General features: G+C 44.6%; 3 protein-coding genes and 1 long non-coding RNA gene across 4 annotated transcripts in view; 2 read left to right on the top strand and 2 right to left on the bottom strand.

The window, feature by feature from the left end:
- The window catches only part of slc2a13a (solute carrier family 2 member 13a), a 121032-nt gene extending 105632 nt beyond the window's left edge, over positions 1 to 15400 (top strand). Inside the window, exons 5-10 of the mRNA XM_076297451.1 lie at positions 3 to 166; positions 3578 to 3698; positions 9758 to 9883; positions 10349 to 10467; positions 11353 to 11505; positions 12390 to 15400. Of these exons, the coding sequence (XP_076153566.1) occupies positions 3 to 166; positions 3578 to 3698; positions 9758 to 9883; positions 10349 to 10467; positions 11353 to 11505; positions 12390 to 12616 (910 nt within the window). The 3' untranslated portion in view covers positions 12617 to 15400. The remainder of the gene's footprint in view (positions 1 to 2; positions 167 to 3577; positions 3699 to 9757; positions 9884 to 10348; positions 10468 to 11352; positions 11506 to 12389) is intronic.
- A 97-nt stretch (positions 15401 to 15497) lies between these two features.
- LOC143136759 (uncharacterized) lies at positions 15498 to 23924 on the bottom strand. The gene is made up of 11 exons (XM_076297450.1): positions 23652 to 23924; positions 23126 to 23283; positions 21717 to 21838; positions 21308 to 21374; positions 21069 to 21110; positions 20579 to 20630; positions 19514 to 19541; positions 19238 to 19323; positions 18310 to 18461; positions 16913 to 17625; positions 15498 to 15923 (listed from the first exon to the last, which is right to left on the bottom strand). Exons 2-11 carry the CDS (start codon positions 23164 to 23166, stop codon positions 15646 to 15648), a joined length of 1581 nt encoding a protein of 526 aa, XP_076153565.1. The 5' UTR covers positions 23167 to 23283; positions 23652 to 23924; the 3' UTR covers positions 15498 to 15645.
- Positions 23925 to 24912: 988 nt separating this feature from the next.
- On the bottom strand, positions 24913 to 26450 carry LOC143136424 (uncharacterized). The gene is made up of 4 exons (XR_012989314.1): positions 26361 to 26450; positions 25425 to 25464; positions 25161 to 25302; positions 24913 to 25039 (listed from the first exon to the last, which is right to left on the bottom strand). It is a non-coding gene; the product is annotated as an uncharacterized LOC143136424 (long non-coding RNA).
- abcd2 (ATP-binding cassette, sub-family D (ALD), member 2) overlaps positions 26203 to 27500 on the top strand; it is a 28863-nt gene continuing 27565 nt past the window's right edge. Inside the window, exons 1-2 of the mRNA XM_076297126.1 lie at positions 26203 to 27292; positions 27489 to 27500. The exon at positions 27489 to 27500 is cut by the window's right edge and continues 169 nt beyond it. Coding sequence (XP_076153241.1) covers positions 26348 to 27292; positions 27489 to 27500 — 957 coding nt within the window. The 5' untranslated portion in view covers positions 26203 to 26347. The remainder of the gene's footprint in view (positions 27293 to 27488) is intronic.

Genomic DNA, 27500 nt, shown 5'->3' with positions numbered 1-27500 from the left:
AGGTACTACAGCGCCACCATCCTGCAGATGTCGGGAGTGCGGGACGATAAGCTGGCCATCTGGCTGGTGACGGTCACCGCGTTCTCAAACTTCCTCTTCACGCTGCTCGGCGTGTGGTTGGTGGAGAGGGTGGGCCGACGCAGGCTCACGCTGGGGAGCATCATAGGTAAGGGGTGTGTACTATGACACTACTGCAAGGCATTGTGGGTAGACAGCACTAAAATGTATCAGTATCCTTAACAAATGAGATGTGGTATGTGCTAAGCTTTCCTTCTCGACTCCACAGTATTGTGTAGTGCAGCAGCGGTTCCCGCGTACCACCACCTACATCCTGACTCGGCTCGCGTACCCCCACCATCTGACACATAACAACGTAACACATTCTAGGCATCATGTTTAATTAGCCGCCCTACATGATAACACATAACAAAATCAAAATGTGCAACTGGTTTATGAGCTCTCACACAAAAAAAACTGTGGAGAACAACATTATGAAACACAAAGAACAGAGAACATAGGCTTAAGATTTTTAAAAAAATCATTTTTAACACCTTTCCGACATTGCCCTTTTCATCTCGCGTACCCCCTAGTGGAAGCTCGCGTGCCACCGGTGGTACACGTACCACAGTTTGGGAATCCCTGGGTTAATGCATGCGCTTTATGCACGGAAGGCCGGACAGCTGATATATTTGGCCAGCTGATATATTTGGGCAGCTGATATATTTGGGCAGCCAGCTGATATATTTGGCCAGCTGATATATTTGGTCAGCTGATATATTTGGGCAGCCAGCTGATATATTTGACCAGCTTATATATTTGGCCAGCTAATATATTCGGCCAGCTCATATTTGACCAGCTCATATATTTCCAGTGGAGCATCAGCCGTGTTGTAGCGGCATCTCCAATTTTGTGAGGGCCTTCGCTGCACAAGCCCAACTGGGGAGCCGTAGCACAGTGGGGTACACCGCTGTCCAGAACCATGTGGCCTACATCGTGGGTAGAGAACATCGCTGTCCAGAACCATGTGGTCTGATTCGTGGGTAGAGAACACTGCTGTCCAGAACCATGTGGCCTACATCATGGGTAGAGAACTCTCCAGCTAGAACACACAGTATCCCTATCAAGTTAGAGTTAGGCTGGGCTCACAACACAAGTTATATTAGAGACAGAGCTAAAGGAAGACTTACTGTCTTGACTGTACAAACATGCACACACACACACACACACACACACACACACACACACACACACACACACACACACACTCTCTCTCTCTCAGTCAGTCCTTGAACCTTATTCAAACACTAGTGTCTCTTGTCCTTCATCCTTCCTTTAGTGCTCTCTTCTTTCCATCATTTCTCTTTTCCTTCTTTTCTTCCCCCCATCTTTTTCCCCTGCACACACACACACACACACACACACACACACACAGCTAGAGCTAAAGGAAAGCTTACTGTCTTGACAGTATTGTGTAGTGGATTGCCGAGCCTTAGCACGGCAGTATGTGTTTGTGCCCAGTACCACGTGCCCTGCATCCACTGGTACCTACTGTATATTTGAATCTGCCCCGAGGTCATTTCCTCAACCCCTTCCCATCTCTCTCTCTTATACCCACTGACATCCTGTCCACTCTCAACTCTGCTGTCCATTAAAGGCTCAGAAAGCCGCCCAGCATAAGTCTATGTATTATTATGTACAGTAATTTTCTCTGGGTTTTCAGGAAAGGCTAAATGAATTGATGGTCGATTTGTGTGAGTGCAATAAACTGATGTGAGAATGACACAGACTCATGAAATACATTTTTTATCTGTGATGCAATCACTGCGTTCAGAAGAAAGAAAGTACATTTTCTTTCTCAAGGGTGATTCAGCTAGTATTAGGAATCATGGGTAAGAAAAATACACACCATCGCGCAACATAATGAGCAAGGAGCAAACTGATGCACACTCCTCTGTCCTCTGTGGATGAGGAGAAGCGCATGAAGAATCACACAGTGTAATGTGAAAAGAGCTCAGCCACGGAGTCGTTATGGGAAAACCACATTTGCCCGCACACAGCATTACTGTGACAATTGCTCTGGCGCACACACTGTTTTATTGAATTCAGAGAGTGCTGGGGGTCCTAAGTGACCTCACGCTCAGTGGAAGCATGGACAAGCTGTCTCTTGACCAGCTGGAGCACTGGGTTTCACATTCAGTCTTAGAGTGGCTACGGTTCTACCCCCACAAGTCCCCAGTGTCTACAGCATACCCTGTGGTGTCCCGCAAGGTTCGGTTTTCGGCCCTCTCCAGTTTACCATACGCTAGCTTGCCCACAGTCTCTGTAGTAACCAATAAATTACTAACCCAAAATAAGACAGAGTCATAGCCATAGACTCAATCAGCACTTTTAAAATAATCATCTTACTTGTATACTGCCAAATTCCTCTGGAATTTCTGTCTTTTTTTAAGGTCCTCCTGCGTCTTTCAGGGTATATCGTTTGCTACATGTTTGTTTTACTGTCTCTCTGGCACTCACTGGCTTTCGTAAACATGCTGTTGTTTGCACAGGATGGCTCCATTGTATCAGTCACATTTCTTTTGGGATGGATAAAGTTTTTCTGATATTTTCTTTTATTTTTGTTACTATGGTGTTGTTAATGAATCTTAGATGCTTAGCTGTGTTGTGGTTGACAGTAATTGGAGAGCTTCTCCTAGCACTCTACCTGACTGTGTTCACAGCACTGGGATTTTATAAATCACCTTCATAATGTTGTTAAGAGAGAAAGATCAGAGCGATTTGATTCCTAGTGGTTTTGTGTCGTCCTTAGACACTCTGGTGCTCGCTGTGCTTAATGTTGGTGCTTGTTTTGCATTAGTGCTCGTTCTTTGACTCAGTGCAGTTTATTACTGTAGTCAATCATGCCCTTAATAAATGCCCTGGTTGTAATACATGGCCCTGGTTGTTTTTCTCTCTGCTGCACTGTGCTGTTTCCTATTCCTATCTGACAGCACTGAGTCCTCGTTGTGCGTTTATTTATTTTTCTTTCTTGCTTCTTTATTTATTTGGCTAATTGGCTTTTATTTGTTTTTATCCAAAGCGACTCACAGATGGCAATTAATTGCAGGGCCAGACTTCCTAGGGGTGAAGTGCCTTGCTCAAGGACACAACTGTGGCAGCCGGGAATTGAATCCACAAACTCAAATCATGTACTGTAGTTGTGCTGTTTTAAGGAAGATGCTATTGTTTAATTCCCCCTATTTGGTTCTGCTTCTGGTTCCTCTGTAGATGTGTGTCTGAGTCTAAATGTTCTGGTTCCTCTGTAGATGTGTGTCTGAGTCTGAATGTTCTGGTTCTCTGCAGGTACAGCTCTGAGTTTAAATGTTCTGGTTCTCTGTAGGTACGGGTCTGAGTCTAAATGTTCTGGTTCTCTGTATGTGTGTCTAAATCTAAATGTTTTGGTTCTTCTGTAGGTACGGGTCTGAGTCTAAATGTTCTGGTTCTCTGTAGGTACGGGTCTGAGTCTAAATGTTCTGGTTCTGGTTCTTCTGTAGGTACGGGTCTGAGTGTAAATGTTCTGGTTCTGGTTCCTCTGTAGGTACGGGTCTGAGTCTGTGTCTGCTAGCCGTGGGCTTCTTGCTGTCTGCCCAGCACAGCCCTGCAGTCACGCTGCACCCCACTGGCCCCACGACGCTCAACTCCACCTGCGCAGCACACCTGTGAGTACCTGATATACACACACCCCTCTCTTTCTCTTTACCACACACCCCTCTCTTCATCTCTCTCTCTTTACCACACACCCCTCTCTTCATCTCTCTCTCTTTACCACACACCTCTCTCTTCATCTCTCTCTCTTTACCACACACCCCTCTCTTCATCTCTCTCTCTTTACCACACACCCCTCTCTTCTTCTCTCTCTCTCTCTTTACCACACACCCCTCTCTTCTTTTCTCTCTCTCACACACACACACACACACCCAAACAAAGAAACGGACCATTTTCAGTAATGTGTGTATAATGGCTACAGCTGCCAACAGACCACTGTGTCCTTCACGCCATCTGTAAGATAGACACACACACACACACACACAGGCTCACACACAGGCTCGAATGCACAATAACAATAACACACAAACAAACACAAAACACACACACACACACACACACACACACACACAGGCAGCGTCACTTGCACAGACACATACTTACAGACACATACTTACAGACACACACACACACACACACACATACACACACACACACAGATTCAAACATAACAGTCTTTCAGCAACCTGAGTATAATCAATACAAATTTAACCTACAAAAAAAGCATTGGTGCTAGCATGTAATGCAACATCAGAATATTTATTCTATAAAGTCTCTACGGCCTGATGCACTCTGTTCGTAAAGTCCCCTTCTCTGCGGCCTGATGCACTCTGTTCGTAAAGTCCCCTTCTCTGCGGCCTGATGCACTCTGTTCAGTTTGCGGTGATAGTATCCAGCTGTGGTTGTAGTGTCCTCACTAGGGGCTTGTCATGTGTGTGCTTGTGTGAGCGGAAGCAGGTGTGTGTGTGTGTGTGTATGTGTGTGTGATTGTGTGTGTGTGTGTGTGTGTGTGTGTGTGTGTGTGTGTGTGTGTGTGTGTGATTGTGTGTGTGTGTGTGTGTGTGTGTGTGTGTGTGTGTGTGTGTGTGATTGTGTGTGTGTGTGTGTGTGTGTGTGTGTGTGTGTGTGTGAGAGAGAGAGAGAGCTGGCAGTCCTGCTCCTGTTGCAGCGGATTACATCACATCACGCGGGCCATGGGGGCCGTCGTGTCGTCTCACATCGGCTGCCCTGTTCTCAGCGTGTCCCTGTCGGTGGCCCATTCGTTCTGACCGCACCGAGCCCACGCCACGCCACGCCGGGACAGCACTGGTCACTGGGTTAGCGGGACGGCCAGAAGAGCAGAGCAGAGGAATGCAAAGGAAGCAATGTTTTGTGGTTTTAGACAGGCAGACATGGCAGTTACATCAGCAGCAGAGGAGTCCTTTGTGTGTGTGTGTGGGTGTGTGTGTTATGCTGCCCTATCTGAGAGAGGGTAGCAGCTGGAGCACAGCTACCTCATTTTACCAGGAGTTCCCATCCCAGCGGCTCTGAGAGAGGGTTCTCTGAGACTTTTGGTGAAAGGTTCTGTGGAAGGGTTCTCTGAGACTTTTGGTGAAGGGGTCTGGTGGAGGGTTCTGGGAGAATGTTCTGTTGGAGGATTCTGTTGGAAGGTTCTAAGAAAAGGGTTTTGTTCTGCAGAGAGGTCCAGTCACCTGTGGGATGAGAGTTGAGCTATCGCTGTCCTTTAGTGCTGCAGAGTAACGTGAGGAGAGCTGTGCAAAATGGCCTTCTTTGGAACATGAAGGCAAGGTCGTCTCATGACCTTTATACATGTTGTGTGGAAAGGTCAACCCTCAAAAGTCACTGTGTGAAGGTGGTCAGGAGTGTTTCGGACAGATTCCAGAGGTCTTTTTTCATAAACCTTCTATTGAGAAGCGCACCGCCAATTTACAATGACGACTCGCTCAGGAAGCCAAAGATACAAATAGACACGTGATCAAATAGACACGCTCCACACGCTCCACTCACACGTGGTCCTCCTGAGTCCAGCGATGGGCACAGCAGGGGATGTCATTCCTGCTGTAGAGACTGGTGGTCACTTGTTTGGGTAGCCACTTGTTTGGGTGATCACTTGTTTGGGTAATCACTTGTTTGGGTGATCACTTGTTTGGGGTTTGGGTAATCACTTGTTTGGTCACTTGTTTGGGTGGTCACTTGTTTAGGGTTTGGGTGATCACTTGTTTGTGTGATCACTTGTTTGGGTGATCACTTGTTTGAGTGGTCACTTGTTTGAGTGATCACTTGTTTGGGTCATCACTTGTTTTGGTGGTCAGTTGTTTGTGGTCACTTGTTTGGGTGGTCACTTGTTTAGGTGGTCAGTTGTTTGTGGTCACTTGTTTGGGTGATCACTTGTTTGGGTGGTCACTTGTTTGCTTGTCTTGAGTGTTTTCTCACCTTTATCGGTGGTGAGTAGGTAGGTGTAAGGTGTAGGTATAAGATTAGAAAAAAGAGAGGGAGGTGTGTGTGTTGGTGTGTGTGTGTGTGTGTATGTGTGCATGTAGGTGTAAGGTGAAGGTATTTCAGTAGATTAGAAAAGAGAGGGAAGTGTGTTTGTGTGTGTGTGTGTGTGTAAGGTAGGTGTAAGGTGAAGGTATTAGATTTGAAAAGAGAGGGAGGTGTGCTCATTGACATTGATATTGGTCTCAGCAATAATCTGCTATTTTTATTCTAAAGATGCACTACAGGTTTACACACACAGGAAAGAGTCTGTGGTTTGCTGTGTGTGTGTCTTCCTGAGACTGTTGACTGCTGTGTTATGAAACCATCTGTGTTCTGTCTGTGCAAACACACCCCTTTAACACCAGCACACACACACACACACAAACACACACACACACACACACACACACACACACACACAGATGTGGCACGTGATGCAGCAGCGGTGAGATTGAACGCAGCACACACACACACACACACACACACACACACACACACACACAGATGTGGCACATTAGAAGGCGCAGCAGCGGTGTGATTGAATGCAGCTTACGGAGCTTAGCGACCAGGACAACAACAGAGTGATAACACACTCGCTAATTCCTGCCAGAGCCCAATTACATTCACACAAGACGAGAGCGGTAATGATGATGATGGTGAGGCCATATGCCTCTGCAGTAGCAGTGCAGGGCGCTACTCTACGCCCTGCACTGCTATGCTATGCTACGCTACACTACCACCAAAGCTCCATGGTCAGAGTCCTTAACGACGTGTTTATGGATCTATCTAGGGCAGACAGATTCATGTAATCCAATTCACTTTGATGTATTGAAACAGACTAGGGCCATGCTCAATACGTCGTATTGTCTGGAAGCACCTCAAGGAAGGCTAGCCCTGAGATGGCTGTACTCCAAGAATGGGAGACGCTTTAGGGAATGATATGAGACGCTACAGCAGCAGCTGTTTGGAGTGTAGAGTGCTGTGTTTCTCATGCGTCCTGGATTAGTGCCACAAACAAACAAACAAACAAACTAAAGAAAACAAAAGACAAAGGACAGAGCATGAACATGGAACAGAGGTGTACATCTGTAATGCTATCCAAGGACACACTGCTATTGTGATCCACAACAGTTAAAACCCACAACGCTTTGGGTAGTGGCTGAGAATGTCCAAACTTGATGGCACAGTGTATACGGGCTGTGTGCCACATGACGCCCTGTAGCAGATGATTTGGAGTGATGCCATGTCTTTATAGGAGCTGCTTCCACTACATTGTACCACAGACGGATGCAGCAGTTGCTCAGACATGTCTCTGGCTGATGATTAAAGTACTGTGTGCACAGACCGAGATACAACATGTATTTGCTCCATGACCCAGCAGATGATTTAAAGTGATACCATCTCTTCAAGAGCTCCCTACACTACTTGTACCCACACTGGATAGTTTATAATTAAAGTACCGTACTGCGTTGGGATGGATTATGATTAAAGTATATTTAAAGTACCTTACTGCATTGGGATGGATTATGATTAAAGTATAATTAAAGTACCGTAATGAATTAGGTTGGTTTATGATTAAAGTATAATTAAAGTACCGTACTGCGTTGGGATGGATTATGATTAAAGTATAATTAAAGTACCATAATGAATTGGGATGGATTATGATTAAAGTATAATTAAAGTACCTTACTGAATTAGGATGGATTATGATTAAAGTATAATTAAAGTACCGTACTGAATTAGGTTGGTTTATGATTAAAGTATAATTAAAGTACCGTACCAAAGTCCTTTTAGGCAAGTCCCTCCACTCGGCGGCCATATAGCAATGCTTTTTGGGCACTCATCGGGCATCCTATTCGGCAGAAATGCGCGTGCGCAAGGCTTCACGACACCAATCTTGCTCCAGCAGCGAGTTTACAACATATGATTGGCAAGATGTCTTCACAACACACCATATGATTGGCTCAATGTATTCACATCACACCACATGATTGGCTCAATGTATTTACATGTCAACGTTTTGGCGAGGAAGGGGTGGGATATGTGTAGACAATGGCCATGTTGGCGTTACAAACTAACCCCATGCATTTCTATGGAGGATTTTTTAAGGTGCTGTGTCTCCTCATTAGAAAGTCTCTGACCGTACTGCGTTGGGATGGATTATAATTAAAGTATAATTAAAGTACCGTACTGAATTAGCATGGATGATGATTAAAGTATAATTAAAGTACCGGGCCCCAGCTGTGGCGCAATTGGCTGGGGCACCTGCACCGTACACCGGCAACCCGGGTTCGATTCCCGCCCCATGGTCCTTTCCGGATCCCACCCCTGCTCTCTCTCCCATTCGCGTCCTATCACTCTCCACTGTCCTATCATTAAAGGCATAAAAAGCCCAAAAAATATACTTAAAAAAAATAAAATAAAAAAAGTACCATACTGCGTTGGGATGGATTATGATTAAAGTATAATTAAAGATCCGTACTGCGTTGGGATGGATTATGGTTACAAAGAAATTAAATTACCGTACTGAATTAGGATGGTTTATGATTAAAGTATAATTAAAGGTGCGATTTGTAGGATTGTTACCGAACGTTCTGTAGGCCAAAATCAAAACACTGGTGAACGTTCTCAAGACTACCAGACGCGAGCCTCTTCTGGGTTGCCAGATGTAATGAAGACTTAGCTAACGTTAGTTGACCTGCAGCTGCTTTAACGTTGCTCCAACCATGACCCAGCTACACATTACAGAAACAGTGAAAACAAAACATACCTCTCTAACCAACGTAACATATTTAGCTGAAGTTAGCGATGCAGATGAAGTTTAGCCTAGGCTACCTGTTGTGGAGAAATATGGCCAGCTCTGCATCAGACTTGATATTCTTCGTTTGACGAAGACGTCACCATCTCAGGAAGCTCCTCCGATGTCCACTTAATTTGTTTCTTGTTTTAATTTTGGAAATTTGCCTGCCTCTCGTAGGCGTTCATGACTACAACTGACAGCTGTTGACAGTTGGCCTTTGCTAATTTGGCAACCCAAATAGGAGGATGCGCTAGCCCATTATTAATAAACTATTCTAGAATTAATCGTTCAAAACATAAACGAAAATTCATAAACGAGATTCCCCCCTGTAAACCCCTTTTCATGGGTTTTACGGGGTTTTACGGGTTAGAGTAATGTTGTCAAATAAGCCATTACTTCAATTCATCGTGTTTCCTTACTCTCTGACAACATATGGTGATCATTTTTGGAATGGTTACAGTTTATTTTCCATTATTTCCTACATACTGGACCTTTAAAGTACCGTACTGAATTAGGTTGGTTTATGATTAAAATATAATTAAAGTACCTTACTGCGTTGGGATGGTTTATGATTAAAGTATAATTAAAGTACCGTACTGAATTGGGAAGTATAATTAAAGTATAATTAAAGTACCGTACTGACTTGGGAAGTATAATTAAAGTATAATTAAAGTACCGTACTGAATTAGGATGGTTAATGATTAAGTACTGTACTGCGTTGGAGCACAGCCAGGCAGAGCTCGTGAGGACATGCTGGTGGCACAGATGAATATTGGATGATTTGTCAGTGGTGTGTTCAGGTGTTGCAGGAGATTTGAAGCTCAGGTATGTGTGTGTGTGTGTGTGTGTGTGTGTGTGTGTGTGTGTGTGTGTGATTCTCCCCCCTCCCCATAGGTCCTGTGAGCCCTGCATGCTGGACCCCAGCTGCGGGTTCTGTTACCGTGAGAACGGTTCAGCGGTGTTCTCTTCCTCCTGTGAACCAGTCAATGGAGCGTCCACTGAGAGAGCAGCGTGGGGCAGGTAAGGGGTGTGTGTGTGTGTGTTTGCGTGTGCGTGTGTATGTGTGTGTGTGCATGTGTGTGTGTGTGTGTGCGTGTGCATGCGTGTGTGTGTGTGTGTGTGCATGTGTGTGTTCGTGTGTGTGTGTGTGTGAGAGAGAGTATGTATGGGAGTGTGTGCTTGACAGGTAGAGAATGTATATCATTGGACTGTGTTTGTGGTCATGGGTGTGTAAATGTGTGTAAATGTGTATGCGTGTGTGTCTGTGTGTGTGTTTGTGTGTGCGTGCATGTGTGTGTGTGTGTGCATGCATGTGTGTGTCTGTGTGTGTGCATGTTTGTGTATCCTGTGTGACGTTGCATGCTGTATTCTCCCTCAGGTGTTCCAACGTGACGGTGCTGAAGGAACATAGTGAGCTATACCTTCTGCCCAACATCCTACTCATGGGTGTGTGTGTGTGTGTGTGTGTGTGTGTGTCTCCCTCAGGTGCTCCAACGTGACGGTGCTGAAGGAACACACCTACTGGGCCTATAACTTCTGCCCCACGTCCTACTCATGGCTGGTGCTGTTGGGGCTGGTGCTCTACCTGGCCTCCTTTGCTCCAGGTGAGCAGGGGTCACTGCGGACACCCCTTCAGAATAAAAGTGTGTGTGATTGTTTGGTCTGTCAGGTTTATCCCTGTCAGAGATGTTGCTGCCAGTGACTATATGGAACAGAACGGTGGCTTCAGTTCTATAGAACATAACTAAATGCAGCTATGCTGTCCATCCTCACATACAGTCATTGGTCGGCCTACTTGGTTAGTTCTACTTCTAACCCAACAGAAATGGAAGTAGTGATAACAAATGCACCCTTTTTCTGTTCATGGGATTTGGGATTTGACCCAGAGGCTAGAGGAGCAGACAGGAAGAGTTGTGTTCGAGGGTTAGCTTCAGCCATCATCTCTTTGGTGGCAGCTTTTTTGTAGGTGAACTTCAGAGGTCTATGGCCCAACTCGAGGGGCGGCAACAAGCACGCAATTGGATAACACTAGAACATGTTTACTCTGAATGATTTTGGACTTCGACGCAATCGGATAACACTACGACCAATGTGTACTGTCCTCCGACGTTGCAGCGCTGTCCTCATCAGTTTAGCTGGTTCCCCGGAATGCAAGGGGGAAAAGTAACGTGCGTCATTGCTCATAGCCAGTGTCTCGCAGAGACAATTCCATTGTGCTCTCGCGAGAACTCTGGATCTCCAGGGTAAGCTAGCCTAGCATCAGCCATTGAAATTAATGGGGGTGGTACCTCCTCCCTCTCTTCAGTTATATATGATATTTATTCAGAATTATTTTTAGAATTTTTTTTAGTCATTTATCAATTGATTATTAAGATAATTATTTCTTCGTTGATAAAACTGTTATCATATTGGAGACCACTAGAGGGCCTCACTGATCTAAGTTCAGCACCTTCCTGTGCCTCTGTCTTCTGATTGGTGGCAATTCTCAGGGATGGGTCCGATGCCGTGGACGGTGAACTCCGAGATCTACCCGCTGTGGGCCAGAAGCACAGGCAACGCCTGCTCAGCCGGTACCAACTGGACCTTCAACGTCCTGGTGTCCCTCACGTTCCTGCACATGGCACAATACCTGACCTACTATGGTAAACACAAACACACACACACACAGACTCACACACACTCACAAATACACACACACACATAAACTCACACACACACACACACGCTCAGTACTCGTACTCAATGTACCAAACCTGGCCATTAGCGTCCTGAGACCAGGTCGTTCTGCTTTAATAGACCTGACCTAACATGCTCTTATGGTGCGTTCATGAGCAACTGGGAAGTGGGAAAATTACACAGTTTAGGGGGGTTCGTCACACCTGACCTGGGGACTTCCCAGTTTGAAGTGGGGGCTTTGGGAGAGCTCCCAGTGGAATGTTTTGATGTTACTGGGCATAGTGAACGCTCTGACTTCGGAAGTGGGGAGTTTAGGGGGAAGTGGGGACAGCCGTGGCCTACTGGTTAGCACTTCGGACTTGAAACCGGAGGGTTGCCGACCAGTAGGCACGGCTAAAGTGCCCTTGAGCAAGGCACCTAACCCCTCACTGCTCCCCGAGCACCGCTGTTGCAGGCAGCTCACTGCGCCGGGATTAGAGTGCTTCACCTCACTGTGTGTTCACTGTGTACTGAGTGTGTTTCACTAATTCACGGATTGGGATAAATGCAGAGACCAAATTTCCTTCACGGGATCAAAAGAGTATATATACTTATACCTATACTTACTTATACTTAGAAGTCGGGACCTTCCCACTTCTCAGTCGAATGAACGCATTTCCCTTTCTTCCCTCCTCTCCCTCCAACTACACTTTTTGACTAGTGATCAAAACTTCTGCACTCTCTCTGATAATAGTATTGATGGATGTCTGCTGTATTTGGATTAGATTGTATTCAGCATGCAAAGTCAGATTTTCATTGCATTGTGGGTATTGTAGTTCAGCAACACAACCTTGTGCTCTTTTCTCTGTAGGAGCATTCTTCTTGTACTCGAGCTTTGCTTTGCTGGGGTTCCTGTTTATTTACGGCTGTTTGCCCGAGACCAAGGGGCGGAGGTTGGAGGAAGTGGAGTCTCTGTTCGAGAACCAGCTGTGCTCCTGTGGCGTCACTGACTCTGACGAGGGTCGGCAGGTGGAGTACATCCGGGTCAAAGGTAGCAATTACCACCTGTCTGACAACGACGCCTCCGACGTGGAATAGACTGGCCAAGAATGACTACAGAAACCTGCCAACACACACACACACACACACACAAACACACACACACACAGTGGCAAACACAGTCACGTGCACACACATACAGTACACACACACCATACTGTCTTTGGTCCTTAAACCCTGGACCATGTCGTGGGAGTGAAGTGGGGGGTGATTGGCTGCTCTACACCTGCATGATGTGTGGGCTGTCCCTATCAGCCCAATCAGGTTCTGTCTTAGTCATGACATCACCACTAGAGTCAGAGGAGACCGTGAAGGAGGAAGGGTAATTCTGTTTAAAAGCCAGACGTCAGCGTAGTAAAAAGCTATCCGTGTCTTAATGAACAGTGTCTCCATTTTGAGTTCTCACACGTGCTCCTGCCACACTCGACAGCTGTGTTAGTACTGTGGTGACTGTTGCTGTGACTGTATTGTAACATGTAGACCGGACCAGCTTACAAACACCAACTTGCATACCCCAGGGTGCTGGACACACACCTGCTGCCTCCTACAGGCTGCTTATTCGGTTCGGGTCTGCCCAAGCTGAGCCTGAATTCTACCCAGAGCTCTTCATGGCCAGGTGTTTCTTTAGCAAACAGCATATGATACATGACTACCAGGTCATTCATATTATCCAAACAAGAGTACCTCAGGTACAGTAAAATGGACAGGGAGTATTCAAATCAACGTATAGTGCCCAAACCAGATTGCCTTTGTCTAATGAGAACTTCCTCAGAAACAGAAGCATTTGACCATGGTTGTATTGTCTCAGGAGGGCCAATGGCTCTCCAGTGCCATTCGGCTTTGTGTTGGCCACATAACATTATACTCGTTATATAGACGTTACCTCTGCACACCTGTATCAGGTTTGTAGGATCAAAACAATCTATATAGATACTCTACATAATATATGAGATCTTGTTTTCCCCTCTAAACTCTTGAACTGCGCTGTAAATAATGAACCTGTATTCAGTGGTTTTACTCAACAGATTTTATTTCCGTTGTTTAAGAATCAACCTAGCTAGAGGCTATTTAGCAGATGTTAAATGCTATTTATTTGGTCTTAAAGGGAAACTCTGCTGTAACAACAACCTAGAAAGTCTGTACAAGTCGACTACCGAACTCTCCTCCTTTTGCGTCCGTTGACAGTAGCTTGTGCCACATTCGGTAATCGACATACAGATGTTCTCCACACAAAATGACAGCAATCGGAAGAAGTGCAAGGTAATGCACCGACTGCACAAACATTTGTTTTTTATGCTCTTTCTTTACGCTTAAAAAGGTAAAAATATGTCAGTTTGTCTCCACTGTAGCATACTTAGCATGAACCCATTGCCTCCATAGTAGCATCGATAGCATGATCTGGTTAATGGCTTTAAAAAGCCATTTACATTTGTAAATTTGCTAAATTTGCCACCAAAGGCTATGCTATATGCTATTCAGTTGTTACTGCATATTCCGGTCTTACTCAAAATTCCACCGATTGATGTTGTTTAGATCCCAAATGAAAATGTACACACATCATCATCCAGGAATAGGTTGTTGTTAGACAGGAGTTTACAGTATCTTAAATGGCCATTTGTTTTCTATCTATTTATTTTTTCTTTATGCCGAATTTAATTTCTTGTCTTCCTTCGTGGCCCTAAGTACAAAAGGCAGAGCATATCTGTTTGTGAACATGACTAAGTGAGAGTATTTGTTTTTGAAATTACAAAGAGAACCATTCTCTGCAGTGTTCTGTTTTAGATATTGTAGTTGTGAGTGAGTGTATTTCTCTCTCTGGTAGTCAAGCACACAGATGTCTGTGACTAGCTGACCTGGAAAGTGGTTGTCATATCATTGCTGAAGTTAAACTTGTGTATTATGGGTAACGTTAAATTAAAGCGGAATTGTAGCTATTGTAGAGGTAAAAAATGACAATAGCGCGATGCTCTCACTCTGACCACTAGCTAATATTTACACCGCTAACTGACTAATCCGATTGTGATCTGCATAGAATTTTATTCAATGAAGCAGATAGTATCGAATAGTATGTTTGGTCATCTGTGGTCCATGAAGCAGAGCACATTATCCATCAAAACTTGCACTGTGTTTCAAAGTAAATAGAGGAACTCAATCAGGGTGTTTAGCGACTAAAACGCAACAAACACAATTCAGTTAGCCTCTACGTGTCTGCTTGCTATTTTTTCCCCTTGAGTGCTGCACAGACCTTGTCTCTAAGCCAAGCACACTTTACATATATTTAGTATATTGTGTGACGTTACTCATGTGTTTTTAAGTGCACAGGTTAAAGTTTTAGAGGAGGCACACGTCTCAGACAGACTACATTTCCTCCTGTCGAGGTTAATTTTTAGCTAACGTGATTGTAGATCTATAGAAGATCTAGATAATCTGATTGTCGATCTGTAGAATTACATCATGAGCTGTACATGTGGCTCCAAGAGAGCCACTAGTGTTTATTAATGTGATAAATTCAAATTTCACAATGCACTTTGGTGTAGACCAATTACATTCATGCACATCACACACACTAAGTCCACAGGTATATTGAGGAATTTTGTTTCCATTTTCAGAAAGGGAGAACATCCATGCTGTTTTTTTTATTTACAGTATACACAGTTTAAAATGTAGTGTTTCTACTGTACATTCAAAACTTGTGATGACCCATTCGCCTCCAGTGCTGTACAGTACATTTCAATAGTGTTGCTGTAAATGTTTTGCTAGAAATTTATATTCTATAAAACTAAATTAAATATATTAATGACAATTTTAAAAACTTGAATCTGTACCAGGAAAAAAAGAATAATAAAAAAAATATCAAACGTGTCTTGGAACTTGGATTTATTGTTTTTTTTTTGTCTCTGTTTCTGTGTGTGTGTGTGTTTGTGTTTTTGCATGCAGGTGTATGTGTGCATGACTGAAAATGTGTCTCTATTTCTTACGGCCTCACTTGTACATGTAGATGTACACACATACTGCCCTTGTCTTGTGCTACAGTGTGTTTTTTTCTCCCCTGTCGCTGCGTTCCCATCTCACTTTTTTCTGCGTTTCATCATCAGCAGAATGTCTGCGATTTCCTGAAGTGTCTCGGCCTCCTCTGAGACGCTCTTCTCACCTCTCTCCTCCTCCTCCTTCTCCTCCGCCACTTCTTCTGTATCCCTCTCTCCTGCTCTTGTCGTTGCCTCGGAAAGCGTCAGGTTTTCACACCGCTCTTGTTCCGCGCTCTGTTCCGCCACGCGCCGCCCGTCACCTTCCTGCCTGTCCTCCTCTCCGCCACCGCCGAGCACTGAAGGCTGCTCTCTTCTCACCTCTGCAGGAGAACGGAGAGCATTTGAAAGAAAAGAAGGAGAAAACGACAGCACAACATGTGGCGAACACAGAGATGTGAGGGCGAGAGAGAGAGATAGAGAGAGAGAAAGAGAGAGAGAGAGAGAGAGAGAGAGAGAGAGAGAGAGAGAGAGAGAGAGAGAGGTGGGGTAGAGGAAGGAAGAGGGAAGAAAAAGAGACAAACCCAAGGGAGTCAGAAAGGCGAGAGATTAAGTCGGGCAAAAACACAGAGACAGAAGGATAGAGAAGGGAGGGGGAGACTGAGGTCAGCGAGGGAGGACAGAAGACAATGTGGGAGAGAAACAAGAAGAAAGTGATGAATGGAAGATGGGTCTAAGAGGGTGTCTACGGCAAAGAGCACTAGCTATGCTAATAGTGGGCTAATTGTTAACTGCCAGGGGACAGCAGATGTAAATTAGCCTGAGGCTAACTCTGGTACAACGCATCTAACGGCAACATTTGTGCTTAAAATTGTACATGGTCCCTTGCAAATTAATCAACTGATTTGACAATCTACCATAAGCATTTACCAGATGCATGCTTGATTGTGAATGGCTATTGATCGCTAATGGTTCATATTTGTAGATGTAGTATTCATAATATGGAAATGTTCTGGATATTGTGGTCCCAAGGGCTTACTGAAAGAGGAAGTGAAGGAGTGAGATGGAGCGTGAGAAAAAAAGGAAAACGGAGGGAAAGGGGGATGAAGGGCGTAATGAGTGGGTGATAGAAAGAAAAGTGTGAAAGTTTATTTTTAATGCAGCTTTAATGCTGCTGAAACCCTGCTAACGTGCCAACACGTGTGTCAAAAGACTCCTCCGTCTCCTCGACATCCAGCCAGCCACCCGCCCAACGCCCTCAGCATGTCCGTCCGTCTGTCTGTCTGTCCGTCCGTATGTGATAATTACACTGCCTGGGAAAACAATGGAGACGCTGCCTTATGTAAGCCAGCACCACGGAGGTTATTTTTACCCTCTGTGCTGTGCTGGTGGAGGATGCGGGATCGGACTCCCAACACGGGCGTGGGGGGCTGGTCCAGGGCCACCGCCGCGCAGGGATGCCTCACGGCCCCATGCTGCTGGGCCCAGGTGTGCAGAGGAGCGGCTGCTGACACAGACGATGGCGCCGGTCCAAACCTATTGCTCTCCGGAGTGGGAGTTGGAGAGTGTGTGTGAGCTCCCCCTCGTGTCTGCCAGGGCGTGTTCTGCTCTCGAGTGTAACTGTGAGTGTGAGTGTGTGTGTGTGACTCTGCCGGAGTCGTGGCGGAGCCCAGCCAATTCTGAGATGCTTTCTTGAGGAGCTCATTCTTGTGCTCATACTGCCCCCTGGTGAAGCGAGGGGGAACTGCAGGCATATGAGATGGGGACTTGGGGTAATGGTGGTGCTCCATCTCGGCTGCAGTGCTTCTGATGTCCCGTGGGGGGCACCACTGAGTGGAGGCATCAGTGAGGGTGGGGCGTGGGATGGGTGTCGTCTGGGTGCCCACCTCCTGGGTTTGAGGGGCGGGTTGCGGAACTGCTGCGGGGGGCTCAGCTGTCCTGCCGCCTGGCTGGTGGGTGTTAACTGGCGCAGCCCGAGCCGGAACATACTGGTCTCCACCACAGCCCCTCCACCTCCCATGATTCTTTGCAGCGTCACAAGGAACCGGACGGCCAGACTTGTGTGCCATTCTGCCCTTGTCTGCACTGTAGAAAAGTAAAAGGAATTCAAAATCATTGCTTCATCACATCTTAATATGTTAATAGAGTTAGTTATACATATACTGTATTATAGAAAAAGCAAGGGGAACACTGGGTCAAAAATGTTTGCTGCAATAACTATGCTCATCAAAACTGTGCCTCTAAGGCATCAGAGACAGATTCTGTACATGTTCAGGATCACACCAGAATTTCATTTTTGTGAAAATGTATAATATTACATATTACAACACTGGTTAACTAGCTTCTATAAGTGTTTGCCACATTAGTCTGTTGGTTACCTAGTATTAAATTGGTTAGTGATAAACATTCCATTATGCTTAAGGATTAAGGATTTACAATTAGATGCGATGTTAGTCATGCCATGCCGTGGCCTACTGGTCCCCGACCCAGTAGGAAAAATGTGGGCTGAGGAAGTGGTTGAGCACGGCTCTCCCATGCCCACATCCACGGCTGAAGTGCCCTTGAGCAAGGCATCTAACCCCTCACTGCTCCCCAGGCGCCGCTGTAGCAGGTAGCTCACGGCGCCGGGATTAGTGTGTGCTTCACCTCACTGTGTTCACTGTGTGCTGTGTGTGTTTCACTAATTCACGGATTGGGATAAATGCAGAGACCAAATTTCCCTCACGGGATCAAAAGAGTATACTTACATACTTAATACTTATGCCTTACTTTTGACTGTGTTGCTGAATATCAGACAGGTCGTGCTGGGTGAATGTGCTGTGAGAGTTCAGAAAGGGTGTGTCCTCCTCCACACACTTCCTGGTGCATGATGCTTCCAAAGCATCATGGGTGTTATGCTGGCAACAGCAATCGTCCTCTTCCTGCACAGCATCAGAATCAATGACAGCATCGAAATCACCACAGCATCAGAATCAATGACAGCATCAGAATCAACGATAGCATCAGAATCACCACAGCATCAGAATCAGCATCAGAATCACCAAAGCATCAGAATCAACGACTGCATCAGATTCACCACAGCATTCAGAATCACCACAGCATCAGAATCAACAACATCATCAGAATCAACAACAGCATCATAATCACCACAGCATCAGAATCAACAACAGCATCAGAATCACCACAGCATCAGAACAAACAGAAAGAGTATAAAACTCTGTTTATCAGCCAAAACAGGTAGGCTACACCAGGAACATAAATGAAGTGTTTTGTTCATGGAGCATTAAAATAGTTTTAACACGCCGATATCACGCCTGGTGTAGCCAGTTCCATGATGATTATAGTGGAAGCTAATCGTTGCAGCTTTATGTTTATGTTTAGTTTTTAACAGACAAGTTTGTTCAAAGTGTCTTACAATTACCAGTACACATTACATCAACATTAAAATGAATAGTCATACAGCCTCACAAATTCCAATATTAACTTAATAACAGAGTATATCAAATTTAACAGAATAATAACAATACAAATATATACAAACCCTGACTAAGTAAAAATAAATTAGTTAGATACAAGGTTTACCAATTATTTTGTATGAACTCTCAATTAATAAATGGCTTCAACAAACAGATACAATTCATATAAGTCTGTGTGAGGGAAAAAGGTTTACTGCTAGTATTCCAGGTCCCATACTCACATCATCAGAGTCACTGGGGTTACAGCCTTCTCTAGGGGAGTAGCTGGGAGACTCGCTCCTTACTGATACCTGCTCATATCCACCACCTGCACAAGGAAGAGACCAGCCAAGACAACTGTTTAGTTTTGCTCAACATCATTAGCCACTAAGTATGTGTAATATACTGCAGTTTTATTAATATTATACAGTTATAAATATTATAAAGTTTTATATAGTCCATTTTATTTTGTATGCATGCCGAAAAATGGCTATTTCTGTTATTTTTAATTGACTTACCTTGTCTGCTGTCTGCACACGTGAACATCTGTTTTAAAAGAACGTACAGAGAATGAATGTCCATTCACACACACACTAGCGCAAAAAAATAGTTTTTCTCAGCCACTTTGGTGCATTTCTCGAATCATAATGCACATTTGTACAACAGTGCAATTTCTCAAAACAATGAATTCAAAACGCTTATCGTAGTTCATGCCTCAAAAGCAGGTATTTATGCCAATGAAAAAGTCAGTGCAATCAGAATGACAAGTCATGATGCCATTGTTTAAGCTATGTCGAGATTGTTGTCAATATGACAGTTTACTCTGTATTTTCTAATAAACAATGTGCAAGGCAACACTATTTTCTATTCCAAAACTACAAGGTCACACATTATTGTGTGTGGAGGGGGTTGATTGCAAAACAGCAGATATGTTTCAAAGTTTATACTGTTGACAGACATTGTGACAGTATAAAGAAAACTAAGTATTTTACAGCATTGTACAAATGAAAAAAGTCCAGTATAACGTAAAACACCCCTTGGTCAGAGCTGTGCACCACTGTACATCTTTCTATACTGTATATCCTGACATTCCTGTCTGTCAGGTCACATACATTTGCTAAACAGACTATGACAAGTGATGAAATAAAGCCAATTTGTTTTATGGGGTAGGACTATTCAGCAGGGAACCAGTATAATGCATTTTGACCAACATGACATTAGAAGAAAAAAAAACAGCAGACATTTGTATAAAATCAGTTTTGTGGATGTACGAAAGCATTGCTATTTCTTCAAAATTGGGAGAAACTGCTTCAATGATGTGCACAAGTGATACGATGATATGGAGTTTGAACAGTTTTAAGAATCACCATTCTGATCTGAGAAATGTGCCAAAGCAACTGAGAAATTTCGACACAAATCTGTCCTCCTCTTTGTCAGTTTTAATCTTCACCACTAGATGTCGATGTAGGAACTCTTCTTCCCAAATGTGAGCTGTAGATATTCCATAACAGTCTATGACTGGACACCCAATACAATTACATCTGTCACAACAATATTAAAATGCCCATTATCATCACACTTACGGTTCTCACAAGATCCTGCTCAGCACCTCTCTGCTGTGACTCTACAATGCCCCTTAGGAGGAAAGAAAGCACCTATAATTAGTCTCCCTCCTCACCGTCGTCTCCAAGTAAGACTCTGTGTCCCACACTTAAGGGCTGTACACACCAGGAATGATCACTATAAAGATAACTATAACTATAGCAATAAAAACATCCTCACTGACGTTATAAAGAAAGTCTCTCCTTGTGTTGATGAATGTGATGTCTGATTGTAGTCAGCTTCTTATCATTCTCAAAATTGCTCTGAAAGTGATCGTTCTTTGTGTCATTATCGTTACACAGTAGTTTGTGTGGATGTTGTCATTCATATTAGCTAGAGTGATACTTTTGTAGTTTGCGTGGACATTGTCATTCATATTAGCTAGAGTGATACTTTTATGTTGTTATCGTTGTAGTTATCACTCTTGGTGTTAACGGCCCTTGACAGTGGGATCCAATCAGCTGTACTAACCCCAGGTCCACTGCAGAGGACATGAACGTCTCAGAGGCCCCCCTGGAAAGGAGCGACAGTATCATCACTGCTGTGTGTGTGTGTGTGTGTGTGTGTGTGTGTGTGTGTGTGTACATATGCGTGTTTTCTGTATGAATGTGTATCTGTGTGTGTACATATGTGTATTTCTGAATGTGTGTGTGTGTGTGTGTGTGTGTGTGTGTGTGTGTGTGTGTGTGTGTGTGTGTGTGTATACTGACTGTGTGATTGTAGAGATGGCATTTTTCTCAGGGAGATGGATCTTCATCACTTCATTATCATAAGGAGCTGGTGAAATAAAGCAATGCCAAAAGATCTGACTTTATCACCCAGTGGGAAAAAGGCAAACTCTTTATGCTTTTGAACACAGTACATTTTCATTAATCAATCAATCAATCAATCAAGTACTTTGTTTTGAACAGGAGACAAATTATATTACTTATATGAATTATAATATATATATATTAAGGAATTATATGGTCTATGCTTGTGTTACGCTCTGAAAGTTGAACCATATTAAACAATAGGAAATATGGCGCTTGCTTCTGGTCAATGTGATCCGTAGTTAGACTCATAGATATATTAGATATGCAACATGATCCATAAATGAGTTCACAGAGCAGGCGCTACCTTGGGTGTTGTACTCATCACTGCAGAGATCCCTGAAGAAAGGCTCCTGGGGCGTGCTCTTGCCTGCGGCGCCGAGAGGGAAGCCGGCCGTGCGCGTGTCATGTCCTCTGCCCTCTATGGTGCTGGAGGAGAACACACGCTTACAGGAAGGCTAAACATAACACACACACGCACACACACAGACACAGACATACACAGACGCACACATACACATACGCACACGCACACGCACACGCACACGCACACGCACACACACACACACACACGCACACACACACACACACAGACATACACAGACGCACACATACACACACACACACGCGCACACGCACACACACACACATACAGACATACACAGGCGCACACATACACACACACACACGCACACACACACACACACACACACACACACGCACACACACACACACACGCGCACACACATACACACACCACACATACACACACACTCACACACAGACTGAAGCGTTCTGTTCGCGGAGCGTCTGCTGCTGCAACATCTAGCTTCCTGTAATGACTGGAAGTAGCCACACCAGAGCCCTCGAGAGAGGTAAGGCTCTGAGCCACACCAGACATGATGGTAAACACTGCATTTATATAGCGCTTTAATCGACTGCTCCGAGCACCAAAAGCGCTTTACAATGTCATGCCTCACATTCAACAATTCACACACACACACACACACACCGATGGTGGAGGCTGCCGTGCAAGGCGTCAACCTGCTCAGAGAGCACTGGGGTTAAAGGTGTTTCTCAAGGACACTTTGACAGGGTCAGGAGGAGTTGGGCTCGAACCGGCAATCTTGTCTGATGTGGGCTAGTGTGGCCTGCCTGATGTAGCCTGGTGTGGTCTGGTGTGGCCTGCCTGGTGTGGCCTGCCTGGTGTGGCCTGCCTGGTGTGGTCTGGTGTGGTCTGCCTGGTGTGGTCTGGTGTGGTCTGCCTGGTGTGGTCTGGTGTGGCCTGCCTGGTGTGGTCTGGTGTGGCCTGCCTGGTGTGGTCTGGTGTGGCCTGCCTGGTGTGGTCTGGTGTGTTCTGGTGTGGCCTGCCTGGTTTGGTCTGGTGTGGTCTGGTGTAGCCTGCCTGTTGTGGCCTGTCTGGTGTGGCCTGCCTCTAAGACTGCGCAGAGCTCTAGTTGTGTTTCTAACAGACAGGCCACACCAGGCACACAACTGAAGCATTCCGTTTGCGGAGCGTAAAAATAGTTTTGGATGACTGGTCATTGAACGTACGCTCCATTACCATTATACTTGGTGGCAGTGTCTCAGGCAGGTGACTGAGGCGGTCCGTTCGCACATTGTGTGTTGCATCGATTAACTGCACCCTCTTCACACACACTTTCTCTCTCTCACACACACACACACACACACACACACACACACACACACGCTTACATGGTCTCTATGCCTCCAAACTGGACCCTGGTAACTGGCATAGTGGTGGTAGTGGTGTGTGTGTGGTGTGTGTGTCCTGCTGTCGCTGCCTTCACTTCTCCTGCCCATCGCACACTCTCTCGTTCTCTCTCTCCGCTGGGGTGGAAGTAGGGATTAAACTACAACATGGCAACATGAGTAGAATGTCAGTACATTCCCACTTGTCTGAAATGCAGCAGTCAATTGCAAGCACACATCCATACAATGCTTATGCATCCATATATCAGTCATGTATGATTAAATTCTAACATTAATTATCTTGTCATGTAAGCTCTCAGGGAGAATACAAATTTTTTTTATTGTTTCTGTTACTTCAATTTCAGCCATCATCGAAATCTATGATGATGTATACTTTGTAATCCATTTGGCTGTGTTGCGTGTGTGTGTGTGTTTTTGTGTGTGTATGTGTTGTGTATGTGAGTGTGTGTACTTGTGTACATATATGCATGTGAGTGTGTGTGTGTGTGTGTGTGTCTGTGTCTCAGACCTGGCTTCTCTCTGGCTGTGTGATGTCCCAGGGGTGAGGTGATGTGTGTGTGTGTGTCCTAGAAGGCTGATGGGAGGGGAACAGCCCTGCGGAGCTGACGCTGGCTGGCGAGGCTACTGAGTAGGGGCTGAAGGAGTCGCGCACGTGATGCTGGTAGTCAGGCGCACTGATGTCCGACAGGTTCGACTCCAGCACAGGGGACAGCTGGAACAGAGTCACAAATGGTTGAGGAAGTAGAGCTTATGCAAAGATGATATGTAGATAAATACAGTACATGTATTGTTCTGTATATGTTTATATATAATAATAATAATAATAATAATAATAATAATAATAATACATTTTATTTAGAGCGCCTTTCATGTCACCCAAGGTCACTTCACAAATAAACAAAAACAAAACGATTGTTAAAATTAGTTATCTCAAAAGAAATAAAATAAAAGTAGAAGTCAGTCAGTCCATAAGCCATCTTGAAGAGATATGTTTTAAGTCTGTTTTTAAAGTCAGTAATTGAGTCACAGTGTCTGATGTAGTCTGGCAGTGAATTCCACAGCTTGGGGGCGATGTAGCTGAAAGCCCTCTCTCCCAGGGTGCTGAGGTTCACACTAGGGACATACAGTAGGCCTGCTGAGGAGGATCTCAGATATAACTATATAATGTAACTTTAAAGGCTAACATGCCATGTTTATTGATTGCAATGCACCTTCTACCACATTAAGAGTAAAAGTAGCACATACACACACACACACGCACACACACACACACACACACACACACACACACACACACACACACACACACACACATACACAAAATGCACAGAATTGATTGACATTGAAATTATCTTTTTGTTAAACCTTTGTAATGACAATCATATAGCATTTTGACCAATACAAACATAGCGTTTATTACTGATGCAGGCGTGCTCCAATGGGGGCTTAGATTGGGGGATATAGGGGAATTTAACTAAAATGTACCACAAAAGCTGAATTTACAGAATGTAATAGTAAAATGTTTGCCTTGCAATACTGTAATTCCTCCTCACCTCGGGCTGCTTAAACAGAGAAAAATGTGTTTTTCTCTTCTTCGCAAAAGTCCTCTCTCTTTCTAATGGTGTGCTGCTGCGGAATACAGGAATTAAATTAATGTTGAAGTGATATAGTCTTGGGGAATTCAATCATGTAACTGAGAATCACAGTTCCATAAACAAGATGTATACACCAGGTAGGCTAAGGTACAGGTAAGGAAGGAGCACCTGTGCAGGGGCTGAACCTCGGCGAGAGGCAGGCGGGAGGGTGAGCATGGACTCATGGGTAACGCTAGGAGCTGGCCTGGCCTGGCTCTGTTCGGTCCTTTCAGCTCCCTGAAGTGTGTGACTTTAGGTTGACCTGTGTGTGGAGGCACATATCACTCAAACAGCCTGAAATGGGCAGTGATAAGTCATAGAATATAAAAATTACATTCATTAAACAATAAAGGCTGGTTAACTATAGCAATAGGCCTGCTTACTTGCTTTTGTTTTCTTTGTTGCAATCTGGTTTACTATAAATAATGTAACTAGATCCATACTTCCGGTGCTCTCTCGTTTGGGGGAAGTGGGTAATCCTAGAGTTTGAAGTTTATTCTCTAACCTTTTCTTGGCAAAGTATTCCTTAGCAGGGGTTAATTAACACAGAGAATAAACAAGTTTAGGTAACAAAGAAGATATACAGTACTAGCAACTTGACTGTCAACAGCTTTAATAGGAAATAATTGGTAATTGTAACTGTTTACCCTTTGCTTCTTTGTGTCGTTTTTCATCATAATACGACTCCTGAAAACAAAGTAACATCAGATAAAATACAATAAAAAAAACTCCCATACAGTATCTGAATAAAAGTAATGTGAATATTATGTTACAGGTTAAATACAAATAAATACAATGAATTTCAAATGAGAATCATTCAGTGAACATCGACTCTCATAAACTTGCTGAATGCTTGCCGTGCAAAATGTCTAGTTCTAACTTAGCTAACGCTAGCCAGCTAACTCACCGAGACCCTCCAACCCAATTCATCTTTCTTCAGTTGTTACCAGGATGAATTCACTTACACTAACATGTAATATAATTGTTACAAGTTAATAACTGGGACAACACACTGATGAACAGACACAGGGTAATGTTAGGATGTTTAGTAAGATTGTATCTTAGCTAAGTGTGTTTCATTTAGCATGTCCTATTAACATAAATATAGATTGACATGACAGTCCGGACAGTTCAGTGTTGCCGCTTCACTTTTGCGCGAGAGATCTCTCGAGGCAGGGGCAAGTGCTGTTTGCTGTTGATTCTAGTAGCGGTTAGCTTTTTACACAGAAAGGTTAGCATAACGTCATATTGCAGGAATAAGAATAAGAAAGCGCAGCTTCGGCTAGTTACTTTAACAAGAGGAATTCCTTTTCTGGATGTTAAACTTACAGTATGTACAGTAGGCTTGTAGTCTGCGTCATTTGCCCCGCGAACCAATCGGATTATTTCGGAGGCCAGTCACAACTAGATGACGGAAACGCACGAAGCAATCTAGCGGTTCAGGAGCCAGTGCTATGTCGTAGTGTTGATGGACTAGGCTATTCTCCTGCTTGTATCAAGACGTCAAAGATATCGATGGATATGGTACCGTTTCAATAGTAGATTGTATCTAGTCGTGTAACAGGAAAAGATGTCTAACATACTTCTTGCAGCGACCAACGTGAAATGGAACCGGTCTGCAGCGGCGAAGCGGGCAGCCTTTCTTGTGGTTGCTGCATACAGCGTGAAAACGCTCTACCCCATCATCTGCAAACAGATCAACAAACGAAAACAGTCAAAAAACCAGCCACCTTCAAGAGGAGAGGAAAATGGATCGTTGGTCGTCAAGGAATCTACGATGGACATAGTGCCTTCCCACAAGAAATCTCCCGGTGTGGATGCAGAATTTTTCAAGCAGGTCCTGGAACTCGTTAAAATAGTATTTCCCAAGCTTTTAACAAAGGAGCTAGGTTTGTTGTGTTTACACTCTGTTGCACTCGTCTCTAGGACGTTTTTATCTATTTATGTGGCTGGATTGGACGGTAAGATTGTGAAAACGATCGTGGAGAAAAAACCCAGGAGCTTCATCTTCAAGCTAATGAAATGGCTCCTCATTGCTATTCCAGCTACGTTCGTGAACAGCGCTATCCGCTACCTGGAGTGCAAGCTGGCGCTGGCTTTTCGTACCCGGTTGGTGAATCATGCATACAAAACCTATTTCACCGACCAGACCTACTATAAGGTTAGCAATATGGATGGTAGACTGGCTAACCCGGACCAGTCGCTCACGGAGGACGTGATGATGTTTTCTCAGTCCATCGCACATTTGTATTCTAATCTCACCAAACCCATTCTGGATGTGGTCCTCACGTCATACACTCTCATTCAGACTGCCCGGTCCCGTGGGGCTAACGCCAGTGGACCAACACTATTAGCCGGACTAGTTGTGTTCGCCACGGCCAAGGTGCTACGGGCATGTTCGCCGAAATTTGGCAAACTCGTGGCAGAGGAGGCCCACAGGAAAGGATATCTACGCTACGTGCACTCGAGAATCATTGCCAATGCAGAAGAGATAGCATTCTACCGGGGGCACAAGGTAAGCCAGCCAGACAGCCGGCCTCCCTCAGACAGATGCATGTAGACTAGCATGTGTATCAGACGCAATCACCTGTCAATTGCGTTTGATCTGCTGCGATTTATAGCTGTCAGTGTGATTGAGTGGTTGTTTCATTCTCTGATCATGATCTCATCTGATCATGTCACCCCCGTGTTTGTCTGTGTCCTGGCTTCAGGTCGAGATGCGA

Source organism: Alosa pseudoharengus, unplaced genomic scaffold (assembly GCF_046254945.1).
Source record: "Alosa pseudoharengus isolate Yale_2024_CS ecotype anadromous, Long Island Sound unplaced genomic scaffold, YU_APseudo_1.1 YU_APseudo_1.1_scf_20, whole genome shotgun sequence".
Classification (NCBI taxonomy): domain Eukaryota; kingdom Metazoa; phylum Chordata; class Actinopteri; order Clupeiformes; family Clupeidae; genus Alosa; species Alosa pseudoharengus.
This window is presented reverse-complemented; position numbering and strand designations above follow the sequence as displayed.

Coding starts and splice junctions, on each gene's coding strand:
- LOC143136759 (XM_076297450.1), bottom strand. CDS start 23,166: ATGCCAGTTACCAGGGTCCAGTTTGGAGGCATAGAGACCAT. Junction 21,111..21,307: donor GCCATCTCTACAATCACACA/GTCAGTATACAC, acceptor GCTCCTTTCCAG/GGGGGCCTCTGAGACGTTCA. Junction 17,626..18,309: donor ATTCAGCAACACAGTCAAAA/GTAAGGCATAAG, acceptor ACTTTTCTACAG/TGCAGACAAGGGCAGAATGG.